Here is a 21472-nt window from a genome sequence, read left to right as displayed (position 1 = left end):
GTTGGAAAGAGACCTTTTGCTACCTTCAAGACCCGCTGGTGTGAACAGGCTTGGAGAAGCCATCTTCACGGTTTCTCATTAAATCCATGCATATATGTGTTAGACATAAGGCATGAATGTTCTGACAAAGGGTCATTGACCTGAAACGTCAACTCAATTTCTTTCTCCACAGATGCTGCCTGACTTGCTGAGTATTTCCAGCATTTTCTGTTTTATTTCAGATTTCCAGCATTCGCAGTATTTTGCTTTCAATTTAAATGTAAGGCTAATGTGCGCTGCTGTGTATAGGTGTTTAGGGTTAATGTTTTGTCAATAATAAATGAAGTGAATTATCAGACATATTACTATCTCTCACTTTTCAAATCTGTTTGAAGGGTAAAGGACTTATCCAACACCTTCCATGGAACTTTAGTTGGAAAATTAATTCTCATTCCTCTCGTTTTCTTTTGGAAGACTGTCCCTTGGCTTCATTCCAGTGTTTTTTTTCTCTCTTTGGGGGGATTCTTGCCAAACTGCAGCTGCTTTCAATTAGATCCAAGTTCAACATTTCTTTCTGTTGGTATCGTGGAGGGGTTTGGAGGTTCTGTCGCTCTGCAAACAAAAATACCTTGCTCTGAAAAACATTTAACAGCAGAAACGTTAAAAGATATTTTATTTAATTTGACCGTATCACTTTTTCAGTTGGTTTATATAATTTTTTTTTAAATCATGGAAAATGCTTCAGAAAACATAAAAAGGAAAATTGAGCCTGAGGAGCAAGCCGTGTTTTTGAGGAAAAAAATTAGCTTGTTCCGAGCTGTTTCATTGTTAATTGGTACAATAATAGGCAGTGGTATATTTATTTCTCCAAAAGGAGTTTTGATAAATTCTGGGAATGTCGGAGCATCCCTGATGATCTGGCTGGCCTGTGGAATAATCTCAATGTTTGGTGAGTGCATTATTTTTCTTATAAAGCATTTCTTATTGAGTTGCTATGGTGGTACAATAGATTGACGTCTCTGTACACTGTAGCACAGAATGGTGGCAAGGGTGGGTCCATTGGCCTTGTCTTAAAATTCAGATTTTATCCAGATCCATTGGCTTAAAATTAGGTGCTTCACAAATTAGCACATGAACACTTAACTTGTTTGTATGCAATTTTTTTCCCATATCTTAACTGAAGCGTTAACCCACTTGTTTTAAACTTGTCCAAACACATTAATCACTTGTATGCTAATATTTGAAGAGCCTTTTTTTCTAAAAGTGTCCACACACAATGACTAATTGTTCTGAGCTGGCCACCTAAGGCACTAAATATATATAAGGATTTTATAGTTACTCCATGGTTGCTGTCATGCAGCCTTTGGGGCTGCTGGAAGAGTAACATTCACAATAGCTGAGGACCACATCATAGGAATGGTGTGTGACTCAGGAAGATTCTAAATGCTTTAAAATGGGCTGGAGATAGAAGTTACAATTCATAGAGCAGACTTCAATAATATGCTTTAAGAACTGAAGTTCCTTTAGTTTCAAAACATGCAATTTTTGATCACAATTAAGAAGTGAGGAATTAAATGGTGTCATATTAAAGTAATCTCAAGCATATGAGGATCCCATAAATTGTTTTGCAGAAAACAGTTATGAAGAAACCTTCTTGATATTACTTTGAATATAAGTAACACCAAGATAAAGCCTGCAGCAGCTGTTATCTTCTGCTCAGTGATATATTTGAGCCCATGTAAATAATCTTAGAATCATAGAATCATAGAAGTTTACAACACGGAAACAGGCCCTTCGGCCCAACATGTCCATGTCGCCCAGTTTATACTACTAAGCTAGTCCCAATTGCCTGCACTTGGCCCATATCCCTCTATACCCATCTTACCCATGTAACTGTCCAAATGCTTTTTAAAAGACAAAATTGTACCCGCCTCCACTACTGCCTCTGGCAGCTCGTTCCAGACACTCGCCACCCTTTGAGTGAAAAAATCTTGATGGGGTTTTTCAGACTGGTCCTAACCTGTCCCTTTACATCTGTATGTATGTTCATATGATCTGAAGCAAATAATAATTTAATGTGAGAAACAAGCAGAATATTTGATTTTTTTTTCCTTTCCATTTTTTATAAATGTAATTTCCTCTCTCCCTTTCGTTCATCAGTGTTATTGCATTCAGTCACTGGGAGATGAAGAGCAGCCACTCAGGTTAAATACCCCCAGATTTGTTTTTCCTTTTTCTTTCCTCCCCATAGACTTCCTCTTGCTCCATCCCTTTGGCACCATAACCAAAATCCAGAGTTTGCCAAGCTGACAGTTGCAACCCCCATACTAACTGTGGTGTATATCCCAGTTGTACAAGAGTAGATTGTGAACCATGTAGCATATCAGTCCCAGTCTCTTTATGCAAAAGGTTGAGTTTCAGTTCGTAGGAGACAGACATGTATCTATGGAAGCTGCCTCTTGTGGTGAGCATGAAAACAAAGTGTTGGGAAATGGCACAAATTGTAACATTTGATGCAAGCTAAACATTACAACCATGCATATATTTATTACATTACTTCTACAAAAATAATTGTGTGTTAGTCTATAAGACTGGATATTGTACGGTAGAATTTAAGGCAACGTAAATCACCAAAATAGATTTGTTGCATTTTGGGACTTCTAGGCCATTTTACCATTAAAGATTTGATTTATATTGGAGTGCTGCTTTTAAGTTCAAGTGAAGTAAGAAAGGTTTAAAATCCAGCTTGCTGCGAGGGCTTGAAAGAGGAGATGAGTAGCCAAACCAGATGGACTGGACATTGGAATGTTCCTGAACTTTCTTCACACAATGGCGGGGGGGGGGGGTCATTAATTTGTCCCTTTGAACCATCCAGGTTCATTGTGCTAGGATAACACTATTTTTAAAACAGCAGGATTTAACCACAGCCCACATCCTGAGGGCAGGGGTAGGTACTGGCAGGCTTAATTGGCAGTTCTGGTGGTGAACCCCCAGACAGGGAAGGAGTCTGAGGTTCAATTACCAAAATTCCTATCCCGGGTGCCACATAAGGTACAAAAACACATGTTCTAGATCATTTGATAAGGTCTGCTGGGTTAGGCAGGTAAGGCCTAAGCTAATCTACCTTAAGAAGGAAGCCAACCAGGCCCAGGGTTATTCATTGTCTAATTCAGTCAGGCTGACCAAAACCTAGGGCCCGATTTTACCAGGGGTGTGGGTTCCCGGCGGATGGGCAAGCGGGCGCGTGAAATTAGTGGGTTTCCCGCGCGATCGCAGCAGGCAACGCACTAATTGGATCCACTTACCTGCTCCTCCGGGTTCCCCGCTGCTGATCTGCACGTCGGGCGGGCTGCACATGCGCAGTAAGATCTGTCAGCTGGAGGCACTCTATTTAAAGGGGCAGTCCTCCACTGACAGATGCTGCCACAAATAGCAAAGATGACTGCATGGAGCAGCCCAGGGGGACGGCTGCTCCCAGTTTAATGATCCCTCACCCCAGGTATCAATACATGGGGTGAGGAGGAGGGGGAGGACAGAGATCTTCCATCCGGCGGGCAGGAGGAAGCGGGCTGCCTCTGCCACCAGGAAGGCCTGGCTCGAGGTGGCAGAGGGGGTCACCCGCGCCACCGACATATCGCCCACCTGCACACAGTGCAGGAGGCGGTCCAATGACCTCAGTAGGTCAGCCACAGTGAGTACACGTAGTCTTTCCCCTACACTCCGTCTGCTACATCACTGCCCCCACCCCACATCTCCTTCGGCACTGCCAACACTACTCTGTCACATCACCCCTCATACCCACTCAAACCCCATCCTCATCTTACCTGCACCTACTCACCTCGCCAGTACTCACCCCGCCACTACCACGCAACCCAATCCTCATACAATCTCATGGCTCTATCCCATACTCACCCTCTCGTGCATCTCTCTCACGGCCAGCCTCACTCAACCTGCCACCACCTGTGCTGCAGCCACAGGGCATGCATCACATATGTGCAGTAGGCAGCGTAAGGCAAAAGTGTCGTGAGCATGAAGGGGATGCACAAGGGTGTTTGAGGGTTTGTCATGGTTGTTACTTCTATTGAATTTCAGAACAACTCACATCACACATTCTATTGGCACCACTACTGCCATGTCTTCGCGAATCCTGTCCGGTTTGTGCAATAAAGCCCACTCCTGGGTATCACTGTGAGGACCCACCACTGATGCCACCCATTGTGTCACTACAGAGTGGGTGTAGGTATATTTGCAGGGCTCTTCTGCGCAGACGACTGAGAGACATCGGCGATGTCCCCGGTGGCACCCTGGAAGGATGCGGAGGAGAAGTTCGGGAGGGCAGTGGTGACTTTGACACCGACAGGTAGGAAGATGGTGCACGGGCCAGCCAGGAGCAGCTCGGCATGAAAGAGGCTGCAGATGTTCACGGCTGCGTGTCGAGTGACTCTGAGCCTCCACATGCACTGCTGCTCAGAGAGGTCCAGGAGGCTGCGCCTCGGTCTGTGGACCCTGTGGCGAGGGTAGTGCCCTCTGCGACGCATCTCTCTCTGCGGTAGCCCTCCCTCCTGCTGTACAGGTGGATGTGTCACAGTACTCTGTTGTGGAGCTCCATGTGTCAGAGGTGGACGGCATGGATGGCGAGGCTGGTGATGCTGTTCGCCCTCTGAGGAGGTCATGACTGCAGCTACGGCGGCCCCCATCCGCAAGATGTACATCTGAGGGGGTCTGCAAGGTAGGTACATGTCTCCGGACCCCGGGGTAAGTGTGCAGGTTGGTGACTTTGACTGTCAGGAGGAGGGTGGTAGAGGCCAAACTTTGTCCCAAGTGACAGAGTGGCCTCCTGCAATGAGTGAGGGTCTCCCCCCCCCAACCTGTCAAATGGACCTTTGCAGCTGCCACAGGCTGACAGCTGCAACACGTCCATTCCAGCTGGGAGTGTTTCCCCCAGTACGGGAAACAGTCCCATGTTGCTCAAAAATCACACACAGTCCCTTAATCAGGTCAGTTAATGACCTGAAATAGCAAAGTAAATAGCGTCAAGTGGCATCCTGCTGGCTTTAATTGCCTGCGGGATTCCCACCAGCGGGGGCTGCGCGCGCACACCCGCGCGTCAGCGGGGAACCCGGAAGTGGGCGGGATCGAGGCGCGATCCGGTCCCGCTCCTCCATTTCGCAATTTTCGAGGCCCCCCCGCCGAGAACGCACCCGAGAGCGGGTGCTAAAATCGGGCCCCTAGTGTCCCTTAGATAGCTAATGAGGACATTGTGGTGTAATTTTATTATTTTCCTTAGTGTGAGGAAGGACTGAAGTTAAATAAGGTGAGCTTTTCTATAACTGTTACTCTGAACATTCACTGTGAAGAGGAAAACGAGATTATGGTTCTTTGTGAGTGTATCCTTCATCAGAATTGAAGACTAAAAGATAAGCATGCATTTTAGTAAGACAAAGACTTTAGCGAGGCCAACTGGAGACTAAAAGACAAGCAGGCATTTGGGGGGGGGGGGGGGGGGAGGAGGAAAGAAGGGCAACTCAGATAAAATCAACAAATATATCAGTCACGAGAGGGAGTTACTGGGTTGAAAGACCTGAAAACTGTTTAATAGAAAGCTGTAGGATGAAATAAAATCATCAGTGAGGTAAGGGAGAGACATTAAAAGGAAAGTTAACCTTTATCTCAAGGTGGTTGGAATACAAAAGTTAGGAAGTTATGCTTCAGTTGTAGAGTCTTGGTCAGATTCCATCTGGAGTACTGCATTTAGTTTTGGACAATGTACATCAGGAAGGATACATTAGCTTTGCAGGAGATACAGATCAGTTTCACCAGAATCATACCTGGGCTAAAAGCGTTAAATTATAAGGACAGGTTGCATAAATTAGGCTTGTATTCCCTTGAGTATAGATGATTAAGGGATGATCTAATTAAGGTATTTAAGATGATTAAAGGATTTGATAGGGTAGATAGAGAGAATCTATTTCCTCTGGTGGGAGGATCCAGAATAAGGGGGCATAAACTTAAAATTAGAGCTAGGTCTTTCAGAGGTGAAATCAGGAAGCACTTCTTCACACAAAGGATAGTGGGAATCTGGAACTTTCTCCCTCAAAAAGTTGTTGAGGCTCGGTCATTTGAAAATGTCAAAACGGAGATTGGTAGATTATTAAGGGATATGGAACCAAGGTAGGTAAATGGAGTTAAAGATACAGATCAGCTATGATCTAATTGAATAGCGGAACAGGCTCGAGGGGCTGAATGGCCTACTTTTGTTCCTTTGTTCCTATCCTTGGAACAAATTCCTGTTGCATAGGCTGCTTTGGGGATTGCACAAAGTTTGAGTTGGAGTTGAAAATTGTACAGGAAATTAAATTTTAAAATAAATCATTAAATATGTTTGGATAAAGAATGCATTTTATATTTATTTTAAGTACATAATTCCACATTCATTTCAACCAAGCATAGAGAACATAAGTTAGGTAGAGATACAGTTAGGACACCCTGCAGCATTGTGCAGTACAACATATGGAATTTCTGATCCGAGGTGTGCAATTAAGGAGGTGATGAGTTGAGACAGGTGATTTACCCTCCGTTTTCACTGCAAACAGTGTCTGAAGGGCAAGGCAATTTTTTTTTTTAAAAAGCACAAGTGCGTGTGTGTGTACTGGTAGGGAAATAAAAAATTTCAATGCAGAAAATCAAAATACTCCCATAATCAAGAAATATAACAGTAAAGAAAAAGAGGGTGGCATAGACTTTCTCCATGTTTTACTGCTTCTTGGTTGTGCATTATGTTGGTGCACTAATACATTGTCACAGAATGACAGCACATGGGATTGCACCCATTATTTCCTCATATATTGCCACGTGGGGTTATCCTTTAAAAGTTTACAATATAAAAAAATTTTAAGGCAGCCATCTTTGCAGAGTGCTCCAGTGCACCCGAGTGGGATAATACCCAATCCCCCTCACCATTCACTGTGGTAAATTTTCAGTTTTAGCCAGGCTTAATGGGGGAGGGAAACAACTAAAAAGAAAGCCACTGATTAGAGTGTTTCCTGTCATGGGAGAGGAGAACAGACACAAAGACAGCCTGCACTGAATCACCTCTTCTTCACTTCCCACTGGGGTGTTTACAGCATCAGAAGCAGAGACCTGAGAAGAGGCCAGAAGTCTGCCCTTGTCAGGGAATAAAGGAACTGAAAGGGGAAGAATAAATAAATTAACCAGTAAGTTGAAAAATCTGTTGTGAAATATTATTCATTTTAATGAATGGATGTTAATACCACTTTGTGATGTTTTGTCTGACTTTTTGGGCACCAGGAGCTCTATCCTATGCAGAACTTGGAACAAGCATTAAGAAATCTGGTGGTCACTACATCTATCTTCTGGAGACTTTGGGTCCACTTCCAGCCTTTGTTCGATTGTGGAGTGAGATCATTGTAATCAGGCAAGATGCATTTGCGTAATATTAACAATCTCATATTTTCTGCCAAGTGAAATATACAGGTTCTCAATGGTACAAAGCCTTCCATTGAAACTCCTAAACAAACTGCTTCAGTTCCTTTAATGAACCCTGTGAATTTGGTCAAAGCAACAAGGGAAGTGAAATATGAAGCACATAGCTCCCGTAGTGATATAATTTAATATATAAAGCAACATCTAAATATTTATTCAAAAATTTAACACAATATGCTTCTTTTTAATATGGGTCTCCTTAATTACAAACAAGAAAGGAGGAGAACTCAAAAGTAAAAAAAAATGTCATCCAGTTTGTAAGTGCACTTAAAGGGACTCTGACAAAATCACTGGGGAAGGAGAACCTATCTGGCATTTGCATTGTGATGCTATTTTCAAATGAAATACATAATTTGTCATGATTTACATCAATGTATTGTAGGGTTTGGCAAACACTGCCTAAGCACTTTATGGCTGAAATTCAAATGTCCCTGCTATCTTAGCAGAACTGAGGCAGAGCGAGACCTATGTGCATCCAAGGCCCAAGACGCTGACCCCATTCCAAATTATGGGATGTGGTAATCTGCATAGGTGGGGTGGACCACCAGTATTTCAGTGGCACCATTCCACCTGAGGCCCTTCCCAGGACTGAAGAAAAAAGGAGTCTTTGGCACCAAGGGGAGTCAATCTACTACATCCGAAATGTAATTGATCCCTTACGGGAATGAATATCTTTCCTTTCTAAAGTTTTGAGGCTTTCAAAAAGCTTTAGTGGAACTCCCACCTGCTCTCAGCTGGTGAGAGTTCCACTGAGGTCTTACAAAAGTATAATAGGAAGAACTCCCCAATCACACCCCCTTGATGCAGGAATTGGACAGGAGATTAATCCACGTCCCCCCGCCACACCCCACCCCTTGCTGAAAAAGGGCTGCATAGAAATTTTCTTCGTGGCATCCTGGCAGCACTGGGTTCTGCCCCAAATTCCAGCTGGCGGTGGCCAATCCACCCACTCTCCCTCTTTGATCTGAGCTGGAATTTCAGCTCCTTTGTGTGAAGGCATTTCTTCACTGGTACCCCAGCTTCTGCTGCTGGACAAGATGTCATCACAGTGCAACCTCTGTGGAAGCTGCAAGAGCTGCTGCTGATCCAGATAATGTCACAAACCTATTTGTCACTTGAATCAAGCTGTGATGATTGCACACCCACGACTCTCTGAAACGTGTATAGAAAATTAATTACTATATTTGTGCTACAATGCCTTTACAAACAGAAGATGTACATTGATTTGGTTGAATAAAATGTCCATTCCACAATCAAAAATACTACAACGCTCATTTGCAGCAACATCACATATCGTTTTCTGAATGGAATAAACTTATTTTTTGATACTCTGATAAAAAATATCATTTGGCCAATGAGCCATCTCCTTCCGACAAACCAGTCTATATACCATTACGATCCCTCTCCAACATGTTCAACCTCCCTCAGGAGATCAATAAGTAAAAGTAAAACTTTCAGGAATAGAAAACAATGAAATTTCTCTCTGAACCCTGAAGATAATGAAGCAAGAAGGCAGAATATGAATCCATATTGCAAAACTAAGTAGTTATTTCCACAGATGACATTTCTATGGTCCCAACAGGACTAGAACTATCCTGTGCCATAGAGTATATGGAGCATGTTGGTGCCTATAGACTTACTGACCAATGAGGTAATGTCTACAAGTCATTATTGTAAGAGTCACTTTCCTCACTGATGCTTTACTAGACTTGGAGGCTGAAATTTCTCTGCGTGCTATTTTTTAGCATGTTGGTTAATGCGCTTGTGTCAAAATCCAGTGTGAGCTATGTCAATTAAATCATTAACCTATTAAGTCAAGGCAGAAAGATCTTTATCCTCCATTTAGGCAGTGTTATACCAAACCCAGGTCCACTCAATGCAGACACAAAAAGTGGAGAAGTGTTCCTTGCCTCAACACTAACATTTGTCACCTGATGTGCATGGCTAGTGCCTCCTGATTGATCAGTTCCTAGATTTGACTAAGTCGACCATTCAAAAGTCCAAGGTACAAAAGGTTGCCAGACCAAGTGTTTCTGACTGCTTGACCATGTTCAGTGCTTTAATATATCCATGGAGTATGACCACATCATGTCCATCAATTTTCTGAAAGCTTTCTGCAACCAGTGGGCACCGCAGGGTACTGAGTGTATTATTGATCTGCGTTTGATGATTATTATTTGAATTACCAGTCACTGACTTTGTTGGGAAAGATGACCTGTTTCATTTAATTAGTGACATTTTCCTTTTTGGCAGGATGGTTGCAGGTGTTCTGGAGGATTTGTGCTTTGCCCAGTGCCAGAAATCACCAGTCTGCACTAAACAAGACATCATCACTTTGAAGGGCACAAAAATAAATAAAACAAATTAGGCTGCTATTCCTCTCCCAAAGCGGCAGCTGCACATGAGTATTGGCGAGGGCTAAAATGAATTATAGCCACCTAAAGTTGTGAATTTCATTTCTTTGATCTTCTCCTTTAGTGAAATGGAATGACTTCTGTGAATATCTTCACGCTGCTATGCCATGGCTAGGATGCCTTCCGCATCTCAAACAGAAGGCAGGGTGCCTCTGCAGTCTACCTTGGAGAGGGTTGGTAAAGGGGCAATACCATGGTGCCAAACAGTAGGTGGAGCAACAGAGAAAACAAACATGAGTACAAAGAATGACAGCGTGGGATTAAGAGGAGGGTGCTGGTTTGACTGGGAGGCTTCTCTTTTTATTCCAAATGGGATAGAGTAGCTGTGTGGTCAAGGGAAGGGGAGAACTTTTGCATTGTGGTAGGGAGACAGTCATTCCTGGCTCATGAGAGAGCCAGGTGAATAACTTCAGCAACTGTCAAGGGAGCTTGAGATTGTTTCTCCTTATCTACCTCCAACTAGGCCATATCACAAAAGGGAAGGGGGTGACACAGTATTAAATACTGCCCACATCACTAAATGTAAAAGACTAACAGCATTCTGCAACAAATACTGATGTAGCAAAACCATTTTTTATTAAAAATGTCAATAATAAAGATCTTTCTTGACAATACCAGCTTGTCACTTAGGACAGGTATATCTAAAGGAGAGCTCAGAAAGCAGTAGTGCCAGGTTTTTATGGGGCAGTCTGCCCCTGATCTGCACCAGCACCATTAGAAGAAATCTGTGTGCAGAGCCATCTGACATTCATTTGTGTGGGTAATTTACATTGCTGTGCCCTCTTCAGGTGCAACCATCAGAAGAGCTATAGAGGAAGTTTGGGTGCAGTGCCTTTCAGGAGCAGAATGGAACTAAGGATTCAAGCTCATTTTCTCTTTGCAATGCACATACTTTTGAGTGCAATTTGGGAGGTCAGAATAATAAAATACTGAAGGAAACTAAAATGTGGCTATAGGTTGAATGAGATTGCAGGACATGGCCGAACTAACTGGCAAGAATGAATGGAACCACATGCCAGTGGGATGCATCTAATTAGTGGATGGTGGAGAGGCTGATAGATTTAGTGAGGGAATTCCAGAAAGTAGAACTCAAGTGGGTGAAGGCCAGAGTGGGTAGTCCTTGTCCCCAAGCACCCATCCTTTAATGTTCCTGGACGGGTGAAATGGTGGGGTGGGGGGGGGGGGGGAAGGGGGTGGTGGAGGTTGATTGGTGCACGATAAAGGAATCATGACCGCTACCTGGATACCTGGCACAGACCTGCATGATCCTGTTGTGGTGACCACAGATTAGCTGCACACTGATGGAATGAAATCCTTTTCTATTAACGAATGCTCCTGGCTGGTCTTCTGATGCCTTGATGGCCTCATGTGGGCAGTTTGTGACCCCCTGCACATAAGGGAAGCCAGCCACTGCAGAAAATCCTAGAGCCCTTTCATTCTGACTGCTGACCTGCATTGGGAAGGCAATGTATTTATTGGCCCTGGCAAAAGGCTTGATGCATTTATGAACTACAGATTGAGAAATGTCCCTTACAGCACCCCGAAATGAGCCTGAAGCAAAGAAGTTAAGGGTGATGGTGACTTTCATTACTGCAGGCAAAGCATAGCCACCCGGCGCAGCAGGTAGTAGGTGTTTTTGCAGGGGCTACAGAGGTCAGCGACAGTCTCCTCATACGTTACTTCTGAGACAGATCCAGGAAATCCAACTCTTGACCTGTACACGCTGTGAGCTGCGCAAGACATTCTGCAAGCCGTGCTCCTCACCTGTTGTTTTCTAACAGGCCCAACTGCTGATAGGGTAGCCTGCTACTGCTGCTCCTCTTCCTCCTTGTTTTCATGCGACCAAATCAAAGCAAGAATGGCATCCGTCATAAGTTCTGAATGCTTATTCAGGGTGTGTAAGAAAAATAAATTCAGACAAAAGCAATCTCCAAGCTCAACTCTCCTTTGGAAATCCAAAACCCACAATAGCACATAGATTCCGATGATTTGTGTGCTTCCAGGTAAGTGCCCCTTTAAATACTGCTTGCAACTGGTCTTAGAAACCAATCCCACTAGGTTTTACTCAGCTGGGTCAGTGCTGGGCAGGATTTATGATTTTGGGTGTTAAAATAGTGCAGTGGTCCTAATGGCATCATAGGACCCAGAGTTGCGTGTATTCATGAGGCAGGTGCCTCAGACGCCTAAGTGGGGTGCACAGTTAAAACGGTGGAGGGTGCAAGACTAGCAGGAACAGGATGGTAAGTCAGCCCATCTTACTTTAACTCCCATTCTGCCCTGTTCTCACTGGGTGGGGAGTTAAAATCCGACGTAGAATATCATGCAGTTGGGAATTTTTTTTCTTTACACAGATTGAAGCCAACACTTGGTGAGACATGAAAGTCAATGCATCTAATAGTGGTTTTCCCAAACCTCAATCTTGTCTTTGAAATGGTTAAGTTACAATTTTGAATGCACTTATGTGTTTGTATTCTATCTCCACAATTCCCAGACTATGTGTGGTATCATAATTTTAAAAAATAATGAAGTTGAACTACATCATTAAAAAAGGAATACCTGTTGTTCTCTCCTCTTCTCTCATAGACACACATATATTCTGTACAAAGTCTACATTCAACTCCACAATAACACCTATTGATAGTTCATTCACGTATCCCCTTTCTTCTTGAACAGACCGGCAGTTACTGCTGTTGTTGGCTTGTCATTTGGACGCTACATTGTTGAACCATTCTTTGCCCCTTGTCAAGCTCCAATTTTGGCAGTAAAACTTCTCACAGCTGCTGGAGTCTGTAAGTAACCCTGTTATGCCTGTCTATAAGATTAGACATCCAGGCCTGAATTTCCTCTTGTTTTTTGACATGCAATGCTGTAATTTGAGTGGGCGAGGGCAGAATTTTGGCAGGACTTGGTTAGACTGCCCTTATGTGGTGGGTTTATTATGACCACATGTAAATGTTGCTAAGGGCTACAGGAGGGGGGCATTTAAAATATAAAAGGCCCATTTCTTTTCAATCGATTGCAGTATGGCACTCAGCCTACTTCAAAAACGGGTGATTTTAAAATCATTTTTTAAAAAATCTTTGCTCAGCCCACGGGCAGCTTTTACTGCAGCAAGCCTGCACCAAGCTCCCACCCCCTACCACCCCTCCACCTGAGGCGGGCACTTCAGCTGCACCATCAATGAAATGGATGTTCATCTGAAATATTTAAATGTCCCTGACCCTGAGAAATGGGATGGGATTGTGGCCACATTTAGAGGCTGGGCAGAAGTCCCACCTCCCTGTATTTATGGAAAGGGAGCAGGATCAGAGGAAATTGAGGGCCTGGATGTGAGAGTGTGGAAGGATGGTAACTCAGAATCATTCAAAGTTACAACACAGAAGGAGGCCATTCGGCCCATCGTGTCCGTGCCAGCCGAAAAAGAGTTATCCAGCATAATCCCACTTTCTAGCACTTAGTCCGTAGCCTTGTAGGTTATGGCACTTCAAGTGCGCATCCATGTACCTTTTACATGAGTTGAGGGTTTCTGCCTCTACCTCCCTTTCAGGCAGTGAGTTCCAGACCCCCACCACCCTCTGGGTGAAAAAAATTCTCCTCAGCTTCCGTCTAATCCTTCTACCAATTACTTGAAATCTATGCCCCCTGGTCACTGACCCCTCTGCTAAGGGAAATAGGTCCTCCCTATCCACTCTATCTCGGCCCCTCAATTTTATATACCTCAATTAAATCACTCCTCAACCTCCTCTGTTCCAATGAAAACAACCCCAGTATATCCAATCTTTCCTCATAGCTAAAATTCTCCAGTCCTGGCAACATCCTCGTAAATCTCTGTACCCTCTCTAGTGCAATCACGTCTTTCCTGTAATGTGACCAGAACTGTACACAGCACTCAAGCTGTGGCCTAACTAGTGTTTTATACAGTTCTAACATAACCTCCCTGCTCTTGTATTCTATGCCTCGGCTAATAAAGGAAAGTATCCTGCATGCCTTTTTAACCACCTTATCTACCTGTCCTGCTACCTTCAGGGATCTGTGGACATGCACTCCAAGGTCCCTCACTTCGTCTACACCTCTCAGTATCCTACCATTTACTGTGTATACCCTTGCCTTGTTTGCCCTCCCCAAATGCATTACCTCACACTTCTCCGGATTGAATTCCATTTGCCACTTTTCTGCCCACCTGATCAGTCCTCACTATCAACCACATGGCCAATTTTTGTATCATCTGCAAACATCTTAATCATGCCCCTTGCATTTCAGTCTAAATCGTTAATATATACCACAAAAAGCAAGGGACCTAGTGTTAAACCCAGTGGAACCCCACTGGAAACAGCCTTCCAGTTACAAAAACACCTGTCGACCATTATCCTTTGCTTCCTGCCACTGAGCCAATTTTGGATCCGACTTGCCACTTTCCCTTGGATCCCACTGGCTTTTACTTTTCTGACTAGTCTGCCATGTGGGACCTTGTCAAAAGCCTTGCTAAAATCCATGTAGACTGCATCAAACACGCTACCCTCATCAACCCTCCTTGTTACCACCTCAAAAAATTCAATCAAGTTAGTCAGACACGACCTTCCCTTAACAAATCCATGCTGACTGTCCTTGATTAATCCGTGCCTTTCTAAATGACGATTTATACCGTCCCTTAGAATTGTTTCCAATAATTTGCCCACCACAGTAAGGCTGACTGGCCTGTAATTACTCGGTCTATCCTTTTCTCCCTTTTTAAACAACGGTACAACATTAGCTGTCCTCCAATCCTCCGGCACCGCACCTGTAGCCAGAGAAGATTTGAAAATGATGGTCAGATCCTCCGCTATTTCCTCCCTTGCTTCTCTTGACAACCTGGGATACATTTCATCCGGGCCTGGCAATTTATCTACTTTCAAAGATGCTAATCCCCTTACTATTTCCTCCTTCTCTGTTTATCCCATCCAATATTTCACACTCCTCCTCCTTAACTACAATGTCTGCATCACCCCACGCTCTTTTGTGGTAACTTCTCTTTGTTCCATATCAAATGAAAGCAAACAAGACAATTAAGGATCCATTGCTGGTGATACGCACTCCTGAGGCCCCCACCCCTGGCACATTGATATAATTTAGGAGAATTAGCAAGGAGAAGAATCCAATTTTGCAGGGCTGTCTTGACAAAGCATGATTGGCAACTTGTAGGACAGCATGTTTAGCGTAATTAGACCAGACTATGAAAATGCCCTGTATACAGATATAATGGAGGTCATCGGCCTGTCCAGCTTTACTCTTGCAGGGTAAGAAACTCAGATACTGAGAAATATTTGCAGAGAATACTAATGTAGGAGGCATAATAAATATTCTGAGGACCAAATGAAACTTGCAGTGAATATTGATAAGATGGTGGAACGGCAAAAAAGTGGCAGACGGAATTCAATATCAAGAACTGTGAGGTAGTACATTTTGGTTGAAAAAATAAAAGTAATAATTACAGATGACATGAAACTCAGAAATGCAGTAAACAATGTGGAGGATAGCAACAGACTTCAGGAGGACATAGACAGACTGGTGAAATGGTCAGACACATGGCAGATGAAATTTAATGCAGAGAAGTGTGAAGTAATACATTTTGGTAGGAAGAATGAGGGGAGGCAATATAAACTAAATGGTACAATTTTAAAGGGGGTACAGGAACAGAGAGACCTGGAGGTGCACATACACAAATCTTTGAATGTGGCAGGACAAGATGAGAAGGCTGTTTAAAAAAAAGCATATGGGATTCTGGGTTTTATTAATAGATGTATAAAGTACAAAAGCAAGGAAGTTATGCTAAACCTTTATAGAACACTGGTTAAGCCTCAGCTGGAGTAGTGTGTTCAATTCTGGGCACCACACTTTAGGAAGGATGTCAAGGCCTTAGAGAGAATGCAGAAGAGATTTACTAGATTGGTGCCAGGGATGAGGGACTTCAGTTATGTGGAGAGATTGAAGAAGCTGGGGTTGTTCTCCTTAGAACAGAGAAGGTTAAGGAGAGATTTGATAGAGGTGTTCAAGATCATGAACGGTTTTGATAGAGTAAATAATGCAAAATTGTTTCCAGTGGCAGAAGGGTCGGTAACCAGAGGACACAGATTTAAGGTGATCGGCAAAAGAGTCAGAGGCGACATGAGGAAAGATTTTTTTTACGTAGCGAGTTGTAATGATCTGGAATGCACTGCCTGAAAGAGTGGTGGAAGCAGATTCAATAGTAACTTTCGAAAGGGAATTGGATAAATACTTAAAGGGAAAATATTTACAGGGGAAAGAGCAGGAGAATGGGACTAATTGAATAGGAGTCGTATTCAAATAGGACTAATTTTTCAAGGAGCTGGCACAGGCACGATGAGCTGAATGGCCTCCTGTGCTGTACCTACTATGATTCTATGAATAATTATACTTTGAATAGGGGAAAGCTGGGTGATGTGGAGGGGCAGAAAGACTTTGGGGGGTTCAGATTTACAAGACATTAAAAGCAACACTTTGATTGGATAAGGCCATAAAAAGCTAATAGCATACAGGGTTTTATGGCAAGAGGCATAGAATATAAAAGTCGAGTGTAATGGTAAATCTATACAAACCCTTAGTTAGACCATAGTTGCAGTTTTGGGCTCCACACTATAGAAAGGATCTTGAAGCAATAGAGAGGGTGCAGCATAGAATCACTAAAATGCTGCCTAGTATGAGGAAATACAAATATGAAGACAGACTTGAGAAATTGAGGCTGTTTTTATTTATAATAGTGGAGACTATGGGGTGATTTGATAAAGGGGTTTATAATTATGAAGGGATGAGACATTAAATTGAGATAGACTGTTTCCAGTGGTTGAGGAGTCTAGAATGAGAGGACATCGTTTTAAGATTAGGACAGAGAGCAGGAGAAACTTTTTTACACAAAGGGTTGAGGCTGTGGAATGCACGACCGGAATTAGTGATTGAAGCAGAGTCCATGTCAACATTTAAAAATAGGTTTGATAAGTGGTTGATGGAAATTGTATTTTATTTAGCAAAATAATACTACAGCAGCACCATTTTTCAGACGTTCCATGGTGTATTTTCACTTTTGTTCAGCAGAACACAATAATAGAGAAACCACCAAAGAAATACAATAAAAATATGTAGTCCACAGGATAATTGTATAACATAGGAATACTGAATGTTTCAAAATTAATTCAATATAAGATTGTACATCAGTTAGGTTGTCCATATACAAGGCTCAGCAGATATGGTGCAATCAAGCAGTCCGCTTGATTGACACTTCATCCACTAGCCTAAAGATCCACTCCCTCCATCACTGGCGTACCGTGGCTGCAGTGTGTACAGGATGCACTGCAGCAACTTACCAAGGCTTCTTCAGCAGGATCTCCCAAACCCACAACCTGCACTACCTAGAAGGACAAGGGCAGCAGATGCATGGGATCACCACCACCTCCAAGTTCCCCTCCAAGTCACACACCATCCTGACTTGGATGTATATCACCGTTTCTTCGTCGTTGCTGGGTAAAAATTCTGGAAGTCTCTACCTAACCTTGGAGCACCTTCACTGCATGGGCTGCACCAATTAAAGTTGAAGACCCACCACCACCTTCTCAAGGGCAACTAGGGCTGGACAATAAATGCTGGCTTTGCCAGCGACGCCAACATCCCAACAATGAATAAAAAAACACTGTCGGTTTTGTTTAACAAAGATTTTGCTTTTTCACTCTCTGCAGCACTGGTAGTGTATGTAAATTGTTGCAGTGTGAACTGGACTGCCCGAATTCAGACCATCCTCACGTTTTCTAAACTGGTGGCAATGGGATTCATCATCGTTCCAGGGATGATGGCCTTGGCCCAAGGTATGGCATCCAATGAAAAGCCCCACAAGGGTAGACACAAAGCTTCAAGGCACAGATTTACAACACAGAAAGAGGTCATTCAGCCCATCATGCATATGCCAGCTCTCTGGAAGAGCTATCAACTTCATTCCATTCCCCTATCATTTCCCTAAACCATTTTAACTCTCACATATTTACCTACTTCCCTTTTAAAAGCTATTATTGATTCTGCTTCCACCACTGTTTTTGGTAGGGCATTCTATATCCTAACTAACCTCTGTATCAAAAAAAAATTCTCCAAACCTCTCCCTTTGTTCTTTTGGAGATGATTTTAGATTTAAGCTCTGTAGTTTCTGACTCACTGATCAGTTGAAACAGTTTTTCCCAATTTAACAAAATCTCTCCTAATGTTGAACACCTCCATCAGTTCTCCTCTTAACTTAGTTCTTAACTCTTTTCTTAGTTCTAATGAAAAGAGCCCCAGCTTCTCTCGTCTCTTCTCATAACTAAAGCCTCTAATCCCTTGGATCATCTTTGTGATTCTCTACTCTCTCCATGGCCTTGACATTCTTCCTAAAGTAAGGCCCCCAAACTGGACACAATATTCTAGCTTTAGCACTGTCTCTTTGTTTTTGTACTTTATACCCTTATTTATAAAACCTAGGATCTGATATGCTTTTTATTCACAGCTTTCACAGCTTATCCTACCATTTTTTTAAAATTATGTATCTGAACCCTAAGTATCTCTGCTTTCCCACTCCTTTTAATGTTTTACCATTTATTATATACAAACTCTCCTTATTCATCCTCCCAAAATGTATCACTTTGTATTTCACACATTACATTTCATCTTCCATCTTATTTGCCCAATCTACTAACCTATCTATGTCTTTCTGAAGTCAGGTACAATCCTCTTTATAGCTAAACTCGCTCCCTTTATTTTTGTTGTTCACAAATTTTGATGCTGTGCCCCATACCCAAATCCAGATCATACATATATCTATTTTAAGAGCAGCACTCGTCCCAGAACTGACCTCTGGGGGACACCACTATTTACATCCCTCCAGCCTGAAAAACATCCATTAACCACTTCTGTCTGTTTTTCCCCTTTAGCCAATTCCATATCCATGCTGCCACACTCCCTTTACTACCACGTGCCTTCATTTTATCAACAGGTCTCCTAAGTGGCATGTGACCAAACATTTTTTGAAAATCCATATACATAAAATCCGCAACATTTGTTTTTATTAATATAGTTCGTTATTTCTTAAAAGAACTCTATTAAATTTGTCAAACGCAATTTGCCTATTACCAATACATTTTGGTTGTCCTTAATTAACCCATGTCTTTCTAGGTGAGTACTAATTTTATCTCGTATAAGGCCTCTAGAAGCTTACCCGCCAGCATTGTTAGACTAACTGGTCTACAGTTACCTGATCCCGATTTATCCTTTTTTCCCTTTTTGAATAGAAGTGTCACATTGGCACAACTTCCATATTCAAGGATGTTTGAAAGATTGTGGTCAGAGCCCCTGCTACATCCTCTCTGACTTCTCTCTGAATTCTAGGATGGTTGCCATCAGGGCCCAGTGCCTTTTCCAATTTGCATGGCCCCAATTTGTTTTAGTACGACTTGCTTATCTATAGTGATCTTGTTCAATTGCTCCACCTGCTCCTCTTGTACCCTTTCATTCCCACTATCATACTCTTCTGTGAAAACCAAGACATTTAAGGGACTTTAATGGAATTGAGAATTAGGCTTTTTCTATAACTGTTTACAATCGCATGTTTTACTCCTGGCCTCTTTCTTTATTCTTTCACTCTTGTGTTTATAACATCTTTTATTATTACCCTTTATGTTAATTGCCAGTCTTTCTTCATACCTCCTCTTAACTTTTATAATCTATTTCCAATCTATTTTTCTCTATTTGGCTTGATTTTCTTTTATATTATTAGGTTTAGGTTAGTTATATACTTCTTTTTATGTCATATTTCAATTTTAATTTCTCTACTCATCCAAGCATTTCCAGATTTTTCTGCATCATATTTACTTCTTGTGGGAATACATCTGGTCTGCATTTCTCCTGTTTTTAACATTCATCATTTTTTGTGTACTGTCTCATTTGCAAATTTTTCTTATCATTTTATCTGGGCTAGTTCCCTTTTTCTTTCATTGACATTGGTGTTTTTTCCTGTCAATTACCATTATCTATGATTGCATCCTCTTATAGAATCATAGAATGGTTACAGCACAGAAGGAGGCCATTCAGCCTGTCGAGCTCGTGCCAGCTCTCTGCAAGAGCAATTCAGCAAGACCACTCCCCCGCCCTTTCCCTGTAGCCCTACAATTTTTTTCCCTTCAAGTACTTATCCAATTCCCTTTGGAAAGCCATGATTGAATCTGCCTCCACCACCCTTTCAGGCAGTGCACTCCAGATCATAACCACTCCTGTGTAAAATAGTTTTCTCTCATGTTGCCTTTGGTTCTTTTGCCAATCACCTTAAATCTGTGTCCTTTGGTTCTCGACCCTTCTGCCAATGGGAACAGTTTCTCTCTATCTAGTCTGTCTAGACCCTTCATGATTTTGAATACCTCTATCAAATCTCCTTTCAATCTTTATTCTAAGGAGAACAACCCCAGCTTCTCCAGTCTATTCACGTAACTGAAGTCCTTCATCCCTGGAACCATTCTAGTAAATTTTTTCTGCACCCTCTCTAAGGCCTTCACATCCTTCCTAAAGTGCGGTGCTAGAATGGGACACAATACTCCAGTTATGGCTGAACCAGTGTTTTATAAAGGTTCATCAAAACTTCCTTGCTTTCGTACTCTATGCCTCTATTTATAAAACCCAGGATCCTGTATGCTTTTTTAAAAACTGTGTTCTCAACCTGCCACCTTCAGCGATTTGTACACACATACGCCCAGGTCTCTCTATTCCTGCAACCCCTTTAGAACTGTCCCTTTAGTTTATATTGCCTCTCTTCATTCTTCCTAAAATATATTGATCGCACTTCTCTGCATTGATTTTCATCTGCCACGTGTCCGCCTATTCCACCAGCCTGTCTATGTCCTCTTGAAGTCTATCACTATCCTCCTCACTGTTCATTACGCTTCCAAATTTTGTGTCATCTACAAATTTTGAAATTGTGCCCTGTACACCCAAGTCCAAGTCATTAATACATATCAAAAAAAGCAGTGGTCCTACTACCGACCCCTGGGGAACACCACTGTATACCTTCCTCCAGTCCGAAGAACAACTGTTCACCACTACTCTCTGTTTCCTGTCACTTAGCCAATTTTGAATCCATGCTGCCATTGCCCTTTTTATTCCATGGGCTCCAACTTTGCTGACTAGCCTATTATGCGGCACTTTATCAAATGCCTTTTGGAAGTCCATACACACCACATCAACCACATTGCCCTCATCAATCCTTTCTGTTACCTCATCAAAAAATTCAATCAAGTTAGTTAAACATGATTTGCCTTTAACAAATCCATGCTGGCTTTCCTTAATTAATCCACACTTGTCCAAGTGACTGTTAATTTTGTCCCGGATTATTGTTTCTAAAAGTTTCCCCACCACCGAGGTTAAACTGACTGGCCTGTAGTTGCCGGGTTTATCCTCACACCAGTTTTTGAACAAGGGTGTTACATTTGCAATTCTCCAGTCCTCTGGCACCATCCCCGTATCTAAGGAAGATTGGAAGATTATGGCCTGTACCTCCGCAATTTCCACCCTTATTTCCC

The 21472-nt window shown here is 42.6% G+C and overlaps 1 protein-coding gene across 1 annotated transcript in view; it reads left to right on the top strand.

Moving 5' to 3' along the window:
• Positions 1-569: 569 nt before the first annotated feature.
• The window catches only part of LOC137334753 (cystine/glutamate transporter-like), a 47903-nt gene continuing 27000 nt past the window's right edge, over positions 570-21472 (top strand). The window contains exons 1-4 of the mRNA XM_067999686.1: positions 570-928; positions 7288-7414; positions 12570-12685; positions 17621-17746. Coding sequence (XP_067855787.1) covers positions 709-928; positions 7288-7414; positions 12570-12685; positions 17621-17746 — 589 coding nt within the window. The 5' untranslated portion in view covers positions 570-708. The remainder of the gene's footprint in view (positions 929-7287; positions 7415-12569; positions 12686-17620; positions 17747-21472) is intronic.

Source organism: Heptranchias perlo, chromosome 18 (genome assembly GCF_035084215.1).
Source record: "Heptranchias perlo isolate sHepPer1 chromosome 18, sHepPer1.hap1, whole genome shotgun sequence".
In the NCBI taxonomy this organism is placed as follows: domain Eukaryota; kingdom Metazoa; phylum Chordata; class Chondrichthyes; order Hexanchiformes; family Hexanchidae; genus Heptranchias; species Heptranchias perlo.
This window is presented reverse-complemented; position numbering and strand designations above follow the sequence as displayed.